This window comes from Heterocephalus glaber, unplaced genomic scaffold, assembly GCF_053883595.1.
Source record: "Heterocephalus glaber isolate CG9 unplaced genomic scaffold, H.glaber_assembly_v1.0 deba00001444, whole genome shotgun sequence".
NCBI lineage: Eukaryota > Metazoa > Chordata > Mammalia > Rodentia > Bathyergidae > Heterocephalus > Heterocephalus glaber.
In genome coordinates, this window is record NW_028258297.1 from 22,259,565 (window position 1) to 22,276,577 (window position 17,013).

The 17,013-nt window shown below is 39.3% G+C and overlaps 1 protein-coding gene across 3 annotated transcripts in view; it reads right to left on the reverse strand.

The window, feature by feature from the left end:
- The window catches only part of Ptpro (protein tyrosine phosphatase receptor type O), a 249,838-nt gene that overhangs the window by 107,996 nt on the left and 124,829 nt on the right, over positions 1 to 17,013 (reverse strand). For all 3 annotated transcript variants that reach the window (XM_004845822.4, XM_021259146.2, XM_087214061.1), the window contains exon 2: positions 6,770 to 7,043. In XM_004845822.4, coding sequence (XP_004845879.2) covers positions 6,770 to 7,043 — 274 coding nt within the window. The remainder of the gene's footprint in view (positions 1 to 6,769; positions 7,044 to 17,013) is intronic.

A 17,013-nucleotide genomic window follows, 5' to 3' on the forward strand; every position in this document is an offset into this window, starting at 1 on the left:
GTACCGGGGATCGAACTCGGGACCTTGCACTTGCGAGGCAGGCGCCGGAACCACTGAGCTAAATCCCCGGCCCTAGACACTCGGTTCTGATGGCAGGAGAAGGAAGAAAGGAAAAGTCCTGCATGCAGGTCAGAGCACTGCCTTACGTGTAGAAGATGATTTGAGACCTGACCTGCCATCATAGCCACACAGGTTTAAGAAGACCACAGAAGTGGGCAGGCAGCAGCTACCCCTAGCTTAGGAGGGGTGCTGACCCTCACATGGACTCTCTTCACTATTTTTTTCCTCGAACATTTTAAGTTTTACTCTTAAAAGTTTTTAAGATAAGTTTTACTTTTCTGCCTCCAATCTCACCTTCAGTTTTCTTGTTTCTGGTCAAAACATCTGAACTTGTAGGGTGCTTGTAGACACCATCACTTTAGTCAGTATCTTTGTCTTGAATCGGTCACCCTCACCCCACTGAGGTTTCCCTTCCTAATCTGTTTCGATGCTCCTCTGTCCCTGATGCTCTGGGTAATTCCCTATTTAATGCTAATGGTACTACTTGTATTTATTCACCATATACTACATGTTTTTCACTTTGCTAAGGAATTTATGTTATGTTTTATATATATTACAAACATATTTACATTATTTTATAACACCCCCTACCAAGTAGAAACTACAAATTATCCCAACATGATAATTACACGACAGATCACTTCAGCAAACTACATGCCATGAAATCTGCACTGTAACTTGATTTTGGTTGACTTTCGAGCGGAGAGTAGGCTTTGCATTTTTAAGTGTTGACAAGAATTGAATGGAGAATAGTATTTCATAGCACAGGAAAATGATATGAATTTCAAGTTTTGGTGCCTTTAATGTTTTATGAGAGCACAGCCATGCTCATTTGCTTTGTATTGTCCATGGCTGTCTTTGTCTTGCAGTGCAGACAAAGTAGTTGCAAAATACTTTGTTGCAAAGTAGTTGCAAAATAGATGGTGTGACCATAAGCATTACATATTCATTGTCTAGGCCTTTACAGAAAAAAAAATTGCTAGCTTCCAGAACAGGTTACAAATCTGAAAACTAAGATTTAGAGAAAGTTATCATCTGTACTAGGCTACCTCTATGATTTTCAGATTTCTTTGACTATAAAGTTCAGACTTTGAACCACTGCCCCACGTACACACTTGCTACCTGGTCCATTCCAATGCAAGACTCAGGATCTGTGGCTTCCAGCTCTCCTATAAGAGGGAGATTTCCCCCAATCAATCTTATATCATTTCTTTAATCTGTCTTCATTGCTCATCAGGTTAAGGTCTAAATTCCCTTGCAAGGTAGTTAAAGTTCCTCCAATAGCTCTAGCTACCTTTCCTGAGATTTTCTGAAATAACCCACACTTGCAGCCTAAAGTTGAACCAAGTATGAACCAATTTGTGTGGTGATGCCCATGGCTCCATTCTTTTGCACATATGATTCCCTTTCACCGATCTTAACCCTTTCTCTTCTTTATTCTGTTGCCAAATATTCATTAATTTTTTACTGGTTATTTCTTCTGCAGTGCCTTCCCAATGTTCTTAAGGAGGTGAGACACTCTTATATGTAGCATTTACCGTATTTTTTGGTAAGAGTCTTTCATTTTTCTTTTCTAGTATAGCATTCCATCTCTTATTAGAAGTGTTTTTATGTATCTTTATTTCTCTGGCATCTAGGATATCACACAGAGAATGTACCTACTAAATGATGTTAAAGCTCATGATTATTTATAATAAATTTACAAAGAACAATATATTTGTAGTTATTTGTCTCCATGTGTGTTCTGCTGTGTTTACTGACATGGAGAGAGCAATGTATATGTTACACTTCCCTAATTTCTAAGCCATCGTTCTTAGGTATTATTTTCTCTACAGAGAAAGTACTCGTTCCCTCTGAAGAGTACACATTATACTGAAGGCTCTCAGTCAATTAAATATTAATCAGATGTCAGAGGGTTGTGAAATTCTTTTGAACTGGCCAAAGGACTCTGTTGTGCTGAATTTATTCTTTACTGTGTTTCTCAGTTTTCTGTGGAGGTGCCAGGCTCTGAACATGACAGGGGAAAAATCAAAGGACAGCCCCTGGGCCACCTGCTTTGTCATTGCTTATTTTGTCAACAGGAGCATTTGACAGTCAATGACTGCAAGGAACGCTTGCTTGCTTTAAAAAAAAAAAAACACCTTTCCACTAGAAAAATAAAGATAGAAAAGATATACCACTAACTGAAAAATTCAGGTAGTTTTGAGACTCAAAATTAATCAGTTATCGTGTTCTTTGATTCCTTTTAAAGGAGGTGCTGGAACTCGAATGTCACTTGATGCTATCTCATGTCTAATGTCAGAAATATTTTTGGATCTTCAGATTTTATATTCTCAACCTATTATTATTTCTGAAATGTGGGATAATGTACTTGAGCCCTTAAAAATGGGATAGAGGATGAGATACACCAGACTGTCACTAATTAATTTTATTCTTTAGAAATCAGTGTGTAAGTTTTCTCTTCCCCTAAGATGCAAAAAGCTTTCATATAGCATCACATCTTCCCTGTCAGCTTCACCTCCAACAAGAAAAAGCCACATATTTGAGGAAATCATAAGCGAGTTCTCTTATGTTCATTGGAAAGGTGAGATCATAAAGCCATCAGCTGAAAGAAATTCCAGGAGAGACAAGCTCCTTGGAAGGGAGGACACCGTTTCATCTGTGCACAGCGTGCCAGAAAGAGGAGGTGGCTGTGAAAGCAGGTAAGGAGAAAGCAGCCAAGATGATAATGAATTCAAGAAGGGGGAGTGTGGTCTAAATGACAGTTTAAAACTACTCTGTCCAATATGGAAGCTACTAGCTACATGTAGCTGTTTATATCAAATAAAAAAATGATTTGAGATTAAATTAAAATTGGTGGCTACTGTACTGGACAATGCAGATACAGAATGTTTGCTTCATCTGAAACTGATGGGAGAGGGTTGGTCTAGAATTATTGGGAGACCTAGACAAAGACAAGGTCAATGTCCTCTAGGTCCTTTCCTGGGTCTCCACTAGGTGCTCAAGAGAACTACTGAAGGCTGGGTAGTGGGCCAAATTCCCTCTTAGGGACACTGGGTTGCAGATGAGAATTGGAGCTAATCTACCAAGAGACCAGCAAGGAAAGTTACTTTCCCACCTTGTTCTTAAATACAAAGCAGAAGCCCAAAGTAGAAAAATCTTTCCTTCCCAATTCTTGGGACCACCCCCTCTCTCACCTTGAGAGACGGAGAGAAATAAAAGATCCCTGTGAGAGGGGCAGGATCCTACACTGATACAAAGTAGAGTGCTGCTACCACTGGAGAAAAAAGGCAAGAGACTCTCTGAGCCAGAGATTGAAAGTAGGATGTGGCCATCAATGGCCAGGGGTGGGAATGTTAAGAATGCCCCACCTAGGACGACAGGGTCTGCTTAAGACTGGTGCTGAGCCAGGACAACCAGGACCCTCCATGTTCCCCCCCCCCAAACCTTGACACTGTAGAAAGCAGCAGCAGTCTGTTGCTGAGGAGGCCTGAACCCTGAGAGTGGAACTGAATCTGTGATGGAACAAAGGTGTCTAACACCATAAATCCAGCTCATATCCCCAACAAATGGTCTAGCAAAATGGTAAATTTAAATTCAATGATATAATTATATTATATGGGGCATGATCAAAATATATGGTAAATGTATAATTAACAAAATTATTACAGTAAAAGACACATTGCCATTAACAGGCCCCCTCCCTAAATACTCCCTTTGCTACGAACATACTTAAACCATCATTTCTGACTCTTTATGAAGCAGTCACTTCCGGAAGTCCTCTTTCATGAGTGTCTATATGAGATGTGCTCAAAAGTTTGGTGAATGTTGCCACCACATGCCATCCAAGGGGAAGGCAGGGTCCTAAAAGTATGGTGTGTCATCATGACCTCATTCACCGGATCTGGTGCCATGTGACTTCCCCGGACTCTTCCCCAAGGTCAAGGAGACCATGAAAGCTAGACATTTCGAATTGATTCAGGGCACTCAGGCAACCACAATGCAAGTAAAGACACAAAAGAGGACTTCCAGAACTGTCTCAGAAAGTGGCAGAAATGATGGGATGGATAAGTGAGTTCTAAGTGAGGGGCATATTTTGAAGGGGATTCATGCCAATGTGTTTTTCAGTGTGATACATTTTTTAATTTAAAAATTCAATGTATTTTTATCATACTTCTGTATAAATGGGCTCCACCTCACTAAATTGACAGTCATGAACTACATATGGCTATTGAGCACTTAAAACTGAGGCTAATAAAGCTAAAGGATTGAATTTTAAATTTTATTTAATTTTAATTAGCTTATGTTCAAAAGTAAAAAGTAACATAAATGTTGGTATCAATTATATGTTGAAATAAGTTTTGAATGAAATGGATTAGCCATGCTATTAATTTTCACTGTGTCAAATATTTTTTACTGTTTCTTTCAAGAAATTTAATATTATAGAATGTGGTTAATAGTGAACTTTTATTGGATAGTATAGCTGTTAACATTCAAAAGGCAGGAAAAAAAGCAAGATCAAGCTCTATGCTGTCTATAGAAAGTATAGCTACATGTGAAGGCATAAGGAAATTGAAAGTTGAAAGATGGGACAAATATTCTATGTAAATATATACCAAAAGAAAACCAAAATTGACATATTAATATCAGACAAGAAAGACTTCAGCACAAGGCTTAATAGGATAAGAAGGAACATCACAAGTGGGTGAAGGGTCAGTTCATTAACAAAACATTGCAAATCTTAAGAGTGTTTGCAGCCAGCAGCATAACAACGGAGCTTCAAAGCATGCAAAGAATAAACTAAAAGAAAAGAATGGCGATATAAACAAACCTACAGTCATAGGTGGAGGATTTTATACTCCTCTAACAGTTCTTAACAGAACAAATACAAAGAAAATCAGTAAGAATAAATTGAAATTAAAGCAACAGACTTGACCTACTATTTACTGAACCTTCACCCAATAGGTGCTCACAGAATAAATAGCAAGATAGACCTGACTTGGGCTCATAAAAAAATCTTAATCATTTTCAAGAACTTGAGATCATAAGAAATATATTCCACAATCACAGCAGCATTTACCTAGAAATCCATAAAAAGAAAAGACCTCCTAAAAATTTCCAAAGTTTTGGACACTCAACACACTTCTAAGCCCAGAGGTGAAAGAAGAGTTCATAGGAGAAAATAGTAGATATTTTGAACATAGCTCACTGGAAATGTTAAAATATCCGTGAGGTAGTCCAGAAAGCTTTCAGCATTTACTTAGCAGATTTCCTTAAGAACCATCGGTTACAGGGCTGCCTGTTCCAGCTGTGTCTGATTAGGAGTGGCCCAGGGCAAATTAATAAATGTTGGGTCAGCAACAGTCATTACAGTTCTATATTTTACTTTGCTTTATGTTTTGGTATTTTTTTCCTGGTCTTTTTGCTCAATTAACTAGAACTATTAACCATAATACTTGGGGTTGATACTTATGAAATTATGAAAATGAACCAGAGCTTTTGATTTCAAAGAGTTTATATTGTAAGCATTATATGTTTAGACCTATTGCCTGAATCTAACTCTTTTTTTTTTTTGGTAGCGGGGATCGAATTTGGGACCTTGCACTTGCAAGGCAGGTGACAGAACCATTGAGCTAAATACCCGGCCCAGGTGAGATCTTTTAATTCAACTAGTTCCTAGATATTATGTCTATAAATTTTGAAGGTCTTGAGTCTGGTGCCATTGTTAATTTTTAGGACTCATTGTTAATCCTTGGACTCTGTCAGTGGAGACTGTACTTCATTCTTTTGACAGTCATGGTAAGAATATGTCCTCTAGCTTGGTTCTGAGTACTTGCTTCTTGTTTCTTTCTCCATTTAACTCAATAGACACTATCACCATGCCCTTTTTCTTAATCGTGGCCACAATGATCCCATCCACCTGGCTTTTTATTGGTTATAGCCACTGGAAAGCTTCTCCCAAAGAATATGAGTAAGAAGAACTTTGCTGAGCCATTAAATTGCTCTACTGATAAACTGTGTCATGCAGATATCGAGTTTTCTTACATTCTGCAACATACACAGAAGCACTGCATTTCACTTGAGATTAGATGTTAAAGTTAGAGAGTAGAGTAAAAATCAGCTATAGTTAGAAATATACCTAAAGACTTCCTAACACCAGCATTAACTCTTTAAGACTGAAAGATAAAATGCCTGTGTATTTATTTTCTTGGGTAAAGTCAGAGCAATTTTGAAGCTGAGATGGGCAGTAATGGCTGATAAACATATCTTTTTATCTTTCTCTCAGTTTTGAACATACAGTTAAATTTGAATAGGCTACATATGATGATAAATTCATTATCTCAAAACCCAAATTGCTTAATATGAGAATATATATGCTGGTGAAAACCAGACAAGTCATGATCATGCTATTAAGTGAAATAGCTGAGAATCACACAGCCCAATCATTAATCTGAAACTGTTATTCAGTCTCAAAGTTCGTTACCTCAATGAGGTTGACGTTTTTGGTTTAAAACATTTTAACAGCTAAACAGACAACATAACCAAACTCTGGTAAGAAGCTGTATTCTTGATACATTGCAGAACTTTGAATATATATCACTTGATTTCAAGGCAAGTGATTTGGGTTCTGGGATGGTCTTCTAATGAGAGACCCCAGGAGAACACATTCAGAGAAGGAGCAGAGCACAGTGTCACACACGGTGCTTACTTGTTAACACGGTGATGGATCTGGATGGTTTGGTGACCACATTTCCATTTACCACTACAAGAGTGATTATATAATAAAGGCCATGATAACTGGCTTTAAAGGTAACAGGAGGAGGCAAAGTGCTGTTGAATTCCTCGAATTCGAAGAAATAATTTTTAGATTCACCAGTTATCTTAACGACATACACAGATGCAGGACTGGCAACATCTGAAGTGTCCAAAGAGACAACGATGTTATTATCATCTTGGACAGTCACATGGAAAGTTGTAGTATTCTGTTGAAGAAAAAAGAAAGAAAAGAAATGCAAGTCAAATTCAGATTATGAGTAGTAAAATTATACTGAGATTATTTTTCTAAAACTTTGGCTCACTGGGTGGGACGCCGCACACCTGTAATCCCAGCACTCTTTTTTTTTGTTGTTTTTTTTTTTGGTACCAGGGATAGAACTTGGGTCCTTGTGCTTGTGCAGCAGGCGGTGAAACCACTGAGCTAAATCCCCAGCCTAATCCCAGCACTCTTGAGGAGCTGAGGCAGGAGCACTGCAAGTTCAGGCCCAGCTGGACAACTTAGTGAGACCTTGTCCCAAAATTTAAAAAATATAAAAGGGACTTGGTACATAACTCAGTGCAAGGGCCAGGGTTCAGTCTCCAGTACTGCAGAAAGCAGGAACAAAATGGTAAAACTAATGTTTATGGTAAGCATTGTTTTTTTAATAGAGTTATGTAGGTATTTTAGTAACAGGAGAAAAATCAGAAAAAAGAGATTATTCGTCTTCTGATGAATGATTTTCCCAGGATTTTAGTTGAGGATTTTTCTCAACTAGATGAAAAGCTGCATCTAGTTGATAGACTGTCATGTGATAGACACAAAAGAAATATCAAGGAGTGAAATCATCATGACACTCCGCACCCAGGGAAGTCCTTGGGTTCTGCTATGCTGGAGAAGAGACATGGTTTGAAGGAACAACCACTACTTCCACTTTAGGAGTGAGGCTGTGGCACCACTGGGAAAATTCTAGGAGAACATTTCAAGATAATTATTTCCTCTCTCACTTTTCAACTGTCAGTTACAAAAGTGATGAAAAACATGTGAATCGAGATACCTGTAAAAGTCCTATTCTTTAAAGTTTAACCAGCTCTTATGAAGAGAAGCTAAGAAGAGAATATGGACCACAATGAAGATATCAGGCACCTGTGGGAAAACCAGCTGTCCGTGTACTGAAAACTTTGCTTCAAGTCTCCAGATAAAAGTTTATAAGCAGTGTTTGTGAAGTAGGTTTAAACCTTTCTTCCGGATTCTGTTTCAGACTCCATATGCAGAAATACTCTCTACTCTTAATCAAGACTCGTGTGCTTCTACAACCTATTGTTTTGTTTTTAATTTATCTTCTGGGCACGTGGTGTCCTGCTTGGAGCCTCAGATTCCCCTTTTATAGTAGAGGGGCTAAAGAATTGCTGAAATGGTAAACTATCTACAAAGATCCAGCTACTGTGTTAGGCACTCTTCAAATAAAATGTGTATCATTAATCAAATTATCTATAAGTCATCTGCAAATGAACTCACCTAATATTCAAAATGACCTTGTGAAATTCATGTTATTTTCTAACCTAATTTTGTAGATGAGAAGACTGAGGTTCAGAAAGACAGGTCACTTGCCCAAAGTCAAGAGAACAAAAACAAAATGAGCTTCTACATGTCTGTCTTCCCCTCTTGACTCATTTTCCTAACACTGAGTCTGTCACATAGTACCTAACTAAAAAGTATCAGTTGAATCTGTTCATTGCATGTGGGCATCCAACTTTCAAGACTTATTTTAGTTATTGGTTGACATATTGTTCAGGTACACGGTACACATCAATGCCTCCCAAAGAGGCTTTGTATTCCTATAAATGTACTGATTCATTTTTCTTCTTTTATTTTTTAGAAATCTAGTGTTTATGCATTGTTGTACTTACAAAGAATACCTGACATTAATCAAAATTTAATTCTATAGTAACATTAAGCATACTAAATTGTACTGAGCTTCTAACCATACTAGATTATAAGTCCTTTCCAATCAGGACCATATCTTGTTTCACCTGCAGCTCCAGGTTCAGTGCCTGACATGCTCTAGGTGCTTCTTGAGGTGGGCAGTCCTGGGTGGAGTTCTGGAATATGAGATGGTCATTATGGATTAAATTTAAAATGTCCATTCATCCTCCTGTCTGTCATTCTCAGATGTAGGACAGAAGATTCTTGTTTTGTGGGTGCCTAGTCCACACACACTGACCATGAGCAAGACTGCTGGGTGGCGACAATCATATTTATCCAAAGGGAAGGGTAATGCAGGCTAGCTCAGACATGCTCGAGCTTTCTGCTTTCCAAGTCTTCCTCCTTGCTGTTGAGTACTAATGGCATTGCCCATCAGGACCACTGCATTGTGGACTGAACTATCTACATCTTGCCCCTACTTTGGAGGAAGAAATCTGCCAATAATGTAGAGCACTTCCCTTCAAAGTTCCTCTTGGAAGGACAGATATACTGACTTAGAAGACTGGATGACTGGCTTTGCCCCACCTAACCTTCCTTCCTCTAGCATTGGTCCCACCCCACTTCTTCTAGGGGAAAGTTGGAAATGAAAGACGGAAATATCAGGGAACCAGGTTCCTTCAATGAAGGCAGTTGAGACTCTATGAAAAAGCCATATGTGTCCTCCCACGTTGTAACCATGCCCTCCAGCTTGGCTCTGTCAGCATCCTGAGGTGCTGCTGAATCAAGAGTGGGTGTACAAAATGTGTCAAGAGTGTTGGAACAATGTTTTGGCCATCAGACTCTTAGAACAGCTGAGTCATGGCAGTTCCTTGCTCAGTGGAGGACAGTGCCAGTGGCCACCAGAGGTCCAAGCCCTGGATGCTGTGAGTAGAAGGAATATGTGTTGACCCAAGTATAGAGTGGCAGTGGATCACAGATGTGCAAGACATGAAAATACAAGCAGAAGATCCAGGCCTCAAGAGTATGGTGATGCCCTCCCATCCTATGATTGTGCCATGAAGGGCATTGGCACAGTTTATCCTCAGGCTGCATGGCCCCAAGATGAAGATAGGGTTCTGGGGAAGTCATTTGGCATCTATCTGGGTGGAGTCCTTTGTCCAAGGTTGAACTTGTTCTTACCTCCTCCTTCCTCCCATACTCTGAAGACTAACTCTTGCTCCTGCCTTCTGCTGTTGCTACCTCTACAGGGCCAGATCCTTTCTTCACCCAGGGAACTGGGTCTTCCTCTAGCAGTACCAGCTCCATTAGTGTGGGTTATTTTTTTTTAAATGTATTAAATTCTTTTATTGGTACACTGTAGGTATACAACACAATTACATTTCTCATTGGGAATTGTACCTTTACATAATGCATCTTGGTTCTTATTTTTTCCCCATTCCTATCCTCCCGTCACCCCCTCCACCCTTCCCTATTTACAAAGACTTTATTTCCATTTTTTCCATTTCTCATCATTTGTCCTTTCCCTTCTTTCCTTTCCCTTGCCCCTCCCATTACCCCTACCCTTTTGGACCTTTTCTTCCTATTTTACATTATCAATTATTCATTCTAACCATTGGTACATTTTAGGTATACGATATAATGACATTCATCATTGGAAATTTGCACCTTTACATATTCTCTCTTGGTTCTTATTTTTCACCCTTGCCCAGCTCTCCCTTCAACCCCTCCAGTCCTCCCTATTTACAAAGATTTTGTTCCTATTTTTCCATTTTCTCATATTAATCCCATTCCCTTCTATCCTTTCCCCTAGCCCTCCAACTTCCTTCCCTTTTGCCCCTTTTCTTCCTATTTCACATTACCTATTATACATTTAGTCCTTATTTACACTTTCAGTTTCTCACATCAGACAAACTATTCGGTATTTACACATGTGTGTCCTATTTATTTCACTTAACAGCATTGCCTCAATGTGCATCCACTTAGCTATAAATGTCTCTAATTTCTCATTTTTTATGGCTGAGTAGTACTCCATTTTATTAAAAAACCACATTTTCTTTATCCAGTCTCCAGTTGATGGGCATTTGGGCTGTTTCCAAGTTTTAGCTATTACAAACTGCGCTGCTATGAACATGGGTGCACATATATCACTGTGGTATGATTCTTTTAATTCTTTGGGGAAGATCCCCAGCAGTGGAATAGCGGGGTCAAATGAGATGTCCAGTCCTAGTTCTTTGAGGTATCTCCATACTGATTTCCACAGTGGTTGCACCAGTCTACACTCCCACCAGCAGTGGAGCAGGGTTCCTCTTTCCCCACAGCCCCGCCAGCATTTCTTATTGGTTGATTTCATGATAGCAACCATTCTTGATGGAGTGAGGTGGAATCTCAGCATTGTTTTCATTTGCATCTCTCAAATGACCAGTGATGTTGAACATTTTTTCATGTATTTATTTGCTATTTCTACTTCTTTGTGTGAGAAATGTCTGTTCATTTCAGATGCTCATTTTCGGATTGGGTCTTTAAATTTGAGAGGTCTCATCTTTTTAAGTTCTTCATAGATTCAAGATAGTAGACCTTTGTCTGAGGAAGAGCAGGTGAAGATTTTTTCCCACATGGTAGGTTGTCTCTTCACACTGCTGGTGGTTTCTCTTGCTGTGCAGAAGCCTTTTAATAAGAAGAGATCCCACTTGTTGATTGTTTGTGCTAGTTCACGGGCAACTGAGGTTTTGTTCATAAAATCTTTTCCTATACCAAAGTCTTCAAGAGTTCTACCTAACCTCTGTTCCAACTGGTTCAGAGTTTCTATTTTAATATTTAGATCTTTAATCCATTTTGATTTTACTTTAGTGCACGGTGAGAGGTATGGGTCTAGTTTTAATCTTTGGCAAGTTGAAGCCCAATTTTTCCAGCACCATTTATCAAAGAGGCTATCTTTCCTCCAGTGAGGGTGTTTGGCTCCTTTATCAAAGATGAGATGGCTGAGTGTGTCTGGTGTTGTTTCTGCATCTTCTAATCTGTTCCACTGGTCCTCAAGTCTGTTTCTTTGAGAGTACCATGCTGTTTTTATCACAGTAGCTTTGTAGTAGAGTTGCAGGTTGGGGATTGTGATACCCCCTGCCATGTCTCTGTTACCCAGAATTGCTTTTGCTATTCTGGGTCTCTTCCTGTTCCAAATGAATTTTTGGATTGTTTTCTTGAGGTCTATGAAGTATGCTGCTGGGATCTCAATTGGAATTGCATTAAATCTATATAGCAATTTTGGAAGTATGGCCATTTTCACTATATTAATCCTTCCTACCCAGGAGCAGGGGATGTCTGTCCATTTTCTGATATCATCTTCAATCTCTCTTTTCAGAGTGCCATAGTTTTCAGAGAAGAGGTCTTTGATTTCTTTCATTAGGATGATTCCTAGATATTTCAGTTTTTTGGATGCTATTGCAAAAGGAATTATTTGCCCTATTTCTCTCTCAGTGAGTCTGTCATTGGTGTAGAGGAAAGCTATTGATTTTTGTGTGTTGACCTTGTAACCAGCTGCTTGACTGAATTTGGTTATTAAGTCTAGAAGACTTTTGGTGGAGTTCTTGGGGTCTTCTATATAGAGTATCATGTCATCTGCAAATAATGACAATTTGACTTCTTTATTACCTATCTTTATTCCTTTTATTTCTTTCTCTTGTCTAATTGCCATGGCTAATGTTTCCAAAACTATATTGAACAAGAGTGGTGATAGTGGACATCCTTGTCTTGTTCCTGATTTTAGTGTGAAGGATTTCAGTTTTTGACCATTTAGTATGATATTGGCTGTTGGTTTTTCATAGATGGCTTCTATAAGTTTGAGGTAGAGACCATCTATTCCAATTTTTGTAGGGTTTTTATCATAAATTCATGTTGGATTTTGTCAAATGCTTTTTCTGCATCTATGGAGAGAATCATATGGCTTTTGTCCTTGGGTCTATTGATATAGTGTATTACATTGATTGATTTTCATATATTGAACCATCCCTGCATCCCTGGGATGAATCCCACTTGATCAGGGTGTATGATCTTCTTGATGATCTTCTGCATTCTGTTTGCCAGTATCTTATTAAGGATTTCTGCATCTATGTTCATTAGTGACATTGGCCTACAGTTCTCTTTTCAGTTGGCTCTTTCTCTGCTTTGGGGATCAAGGTGATGCTTGCTTCCAGGAATGAATTTGGGAGTATTGCTTCCCTTTCAATTTCACTGAAGAGTTTAAACAGTAGTGGCAGCAGTTCCTCTCTAAATGTCTTGTAGAATTCAGGAGTGAAGCCATCAGGGCCCAGGCTTTTCTTAGTTGATAAGTTTTTAATTACATTTTCAATTTCATTTGTTGATATTGGGTTGTTCAGAGTTTTTAGGTCTTCTTTGTTCAACTTTGGTAATTCATATGTATCTAGGAATCTGTCCATTTCTTCTGTGTTGTCCATCTTATTGGCATATGGGTTCTGGAAATAGGTATTGATGATCCTCTGGATTTCTGCTGGGTCTGTTGTCATTTCACCCTTTTCATTCCTAATTGCATGGATTTGGGCATTTTCTTTCCTTTTTCTGACAAGGTTGGATAAAGGTTTATCAATTTTGTTGATTCTTTCGAAGAACCAACTCTTGGCTTCATTGATTTTTTGTATCGTTCTCTTAGTCTCCATTGCATTGATTTCGCCTCTGATCTTTATAATTTCCTCCCTTGTATGAGCTTTGGGGTTGTCCTGCTCTTCTTTTTCTAGAAGCTTGAGGTTCAGCATCAGGTTGTTTAATTGGGCTTGTTCTGTTTTCCTAATATGCGTATTCACTGCTATGAATTTCCCTCATAAGACTGCTTTCATTGTGTCCCATAGATTCTGATATGTTGTATTGTCATTGTCATTTAATTAAAGGAACTGTCTGATTTCTTCTTTAATTTCCTCCGTGACCCATTGTTTATTCAGAAGTGTGTTGTTCAATTTCCATGTGTTTATGAAATTTTTTGAGTTTCTTTTGCTATGGATCTCCAATTTCATCGCACTATGATCTGATAATATACAGGGGATAACTTCAATTCCTTTGCACTTACTTAAACATGTTCTATGTGTGAGTATATGGTCTATTTTGGAGAATGACCCATGTGCAGCTGAGAAGAATGTGTATTCTGATTTTGTGGGGTGGAAGACTCTGGAAACATCTGTTAAGTTCATTTGTTCAAGAGTTCAATTGAGTTCTAGTATTTCATTACTTATTTTTAGTCTAGTTGATCTATCTATTTGTGACAGTGGGGTGTTGAGGTCCCCCACTACAATTGTATGAGTGTATATATGACTTTTCATGTCCCTTAGTATTTGTTTTATATAGTTGAGTGCACTAGTGTTTGGTGCATGGATATTTATGATTGTCATCTCTTCCTCTTGGATTCTTCCCTTTACAAGGATGTAGTGTCCTTCTTCATCTCTCTTAATCAGTGTTGGTTTGAAATCGACTTGATCTGCCAAGAGGATAGCTACTCCTGCTTTTTTTCAGGTTCCTGTCACATGGAGTATTGTTTTCCACCCTTTAACTTTCAGTCTATGAGTTTCTTTTTGAATGAAGTGTGTTTCTTGTATGCAGCATATTGTTGGGTTTTGCTTCTTGACCCATTCTGCCAGTTTATTTCTTTTGATTGGTGAATTGAGACCATTAACGTTGATGGTTATAACTGAAACGTACTGACTTGTCATTGCCATGACTTTTTCTTTTTATTGGGTTCTCCCCCTTTACATTTAATTTCTTGTCATGCCAGATGGGTTCATTCTGCTTTGCTTCCTGGGGTTGTGATCCTCAATGTCTGTTCCTAGGATATTGTCTAAAATTCTTTGGAGTGCTGGTTTGGTATTCACAAATTTCCTAAGGTGCTCTTTGTCATGAAAGTATCTTATTTCTCCATCCATTTTGAAAGATAGTTTTGCAGGGTACATCAATCTGGGTTGGAAGCTGTTTTCTTTTAGGGCTTCGAATACATCACTCCAAGCTCTTCTTGCCTTGATGGTTTGTGTTGAGAAGTCTGCTGTGATTCTGATGGGCTTTCCTTTGTATGTGATTTGTTTCTTTTCTCTGACTGCTTGTAGAACTTTGTTCTTCTGTTGAGTTTCTGGAATCTTAACAATTACATGCCTTTGTGTAGACTTTTTTTGATCAAGACTATTTGGAGTCCTATATGCCTCACTTATCTGTATGTCAAGCTCTTTTCCCCTGCTTGGGAAGTTTTCTGCCATTATTTCTGTGAAGAGATTTTTTTATGTCATCTCCACTCTGTCCTGTTTCTTCATTGAGCCCAATCAGTCTTATGTTATTCTTTTTTGCATCATCTAGCAGCTGCTGGATTGATTTCTCATGTTCCCTTATAATTTTGAAGCAATTTTTCTTTTCCTGGTCACTAATTGCAATCTTATCTTCTATATCTGAAATTCTGTCCTCACATTGGCTCATTCTGCTGTGTAGACTTTCAATGGAGTTTTTCATCTCCTGCAAATCTATTTGCATCTCTTTTATGGTTTCCATTTGTTTCCTATGTTGGGATTCCATCATGTTCCTGAGCTCCTCTCTAGATTTATCAATCATGTCTTGCACTAGGGGCACAATTTCGCCTGTTATCTGGGAAATTATTTCTGATTTCATTTTTCCAGATCTCCTTTTGTTGCCAGTTCAGTGGGTCCAGGTGGTTGAGTATCAGAATGGTCCATCTCATTTCCCTTTGTGGTTGCTGTAGGTGATCTGGAAGTCTGGTTTTGAGACTTATTTATGTGTTTTCTCATTTTGATTGGGGCGGGGGGCTGTTAGCACCTGCACAGATTATCTCCTCTGAGCTGGGTGAGGTGGGACAGGGGTGGGGAGCAGCGGTAGGGATGGTGACCCAAAAGCCCTTTTCTATTGGCTGGGAGCAGCGGGAGGGATGGTGGCCGGGAAGCCCCTTCCTCTGGACCAGGAGCAATGGGATGGTGGCTCAGAAGCCCCTCCCTCTGGGCCGGGAACAGCAGGACTCAGTACCTTGGTCTGGTGGTCTGATGTCTTCTGTGTCTTTGTAGTGTGGAACCAGGTGGCTTCCTGTCTGCAGCGGGGTGACTCGGTGTCTTCCGCTTGACTCAGGACCTCGGCAGGTCGTGCACAGACCTTCCTGTGTGCAGTGGGCTGATTCGGCATATTCCGTGTGAGTGGGGACCTCGGTAAGGTGTGGGCAGACCTGCCTGTCTGCAGCAGGCTGATTCGGTGTGTTCTGTGCAACTCAGGACCTCGGTAGGGAGTGCACAGACCTGCTTGTCTGCAGCGGGCTGATTCAGCATGTTCTGTGAGACTCAGGACCTCAGCAGGGCATGGGTGGATCTGCCTGTTTGCAGTGGGGTGATTCAGCTTCTTCCGCGTGACTCAGGACCTCAGTAGGGCGTGCACAGACCTGCCTGTCTGCAGTGGGCTGATTCTGTGTGTTCTGTGCGACTCAGGACCTCAGCAGGGCATGGACAGACCTGCCTGTCTGCAGCGGGGTGATTCGGCATCTTCCGCATGACTCAGGACCTCCTAGTGTGAATTATTAAGTTGCATTTTCATTTTTTATTTTTTGTTTATTTTTTATTTTTTTTCTTAAATTATTTTATTGGTACATTTTAGGTATACAATACATTTAGATTTATCTTTGGGTGCTTGTACCTGTACATGATGTGTCTTGGTTCTTATTTTTTCCCCATTAACTGTGTGCCCTTCACCTCTAAACCCTTCCCTATTTACATACTTCGTTTCCATTTTTTTTTCTTTTCTCATAATTTTTCCTTTCCATTCTTTCCTTTCCCCTTCCCCTCCTACCACCCCTACCCCTTTGGACATTTTCCTATTTCAAAGTATCAATTATTAGTTATTAATCTTTTTAGTCCTTATTTACACTCTCAGTTTCTCACACTAGAGAAACTATTTGATATTTACACATGTGTATCTTATTTATTTCACTTAAGAGTATGGCCTCAATATGCATCCATTTAGCTATAAATGACCCTAGTTTCTCATTCTTTATGGCTGAGTAGTACTCCACTTTATAAAAAAACCACATCTTCTTTATCCAGTTTCCAGTTGTTGGGCCCTTAGGCTGTTTCCAAGCTTTAGCTATTACAAACTGTGCCACCATAAACATGGGTACACATATATCTTTGTGGTATGATTCTTTTAATTCTTTTGGGAAAATACCCAGCAGGGAAATAGGTGGGACAAATAGGACCTCCAGCCCTAGTTCTTTGAGGTATCTCCACACTGATTTCCATAGT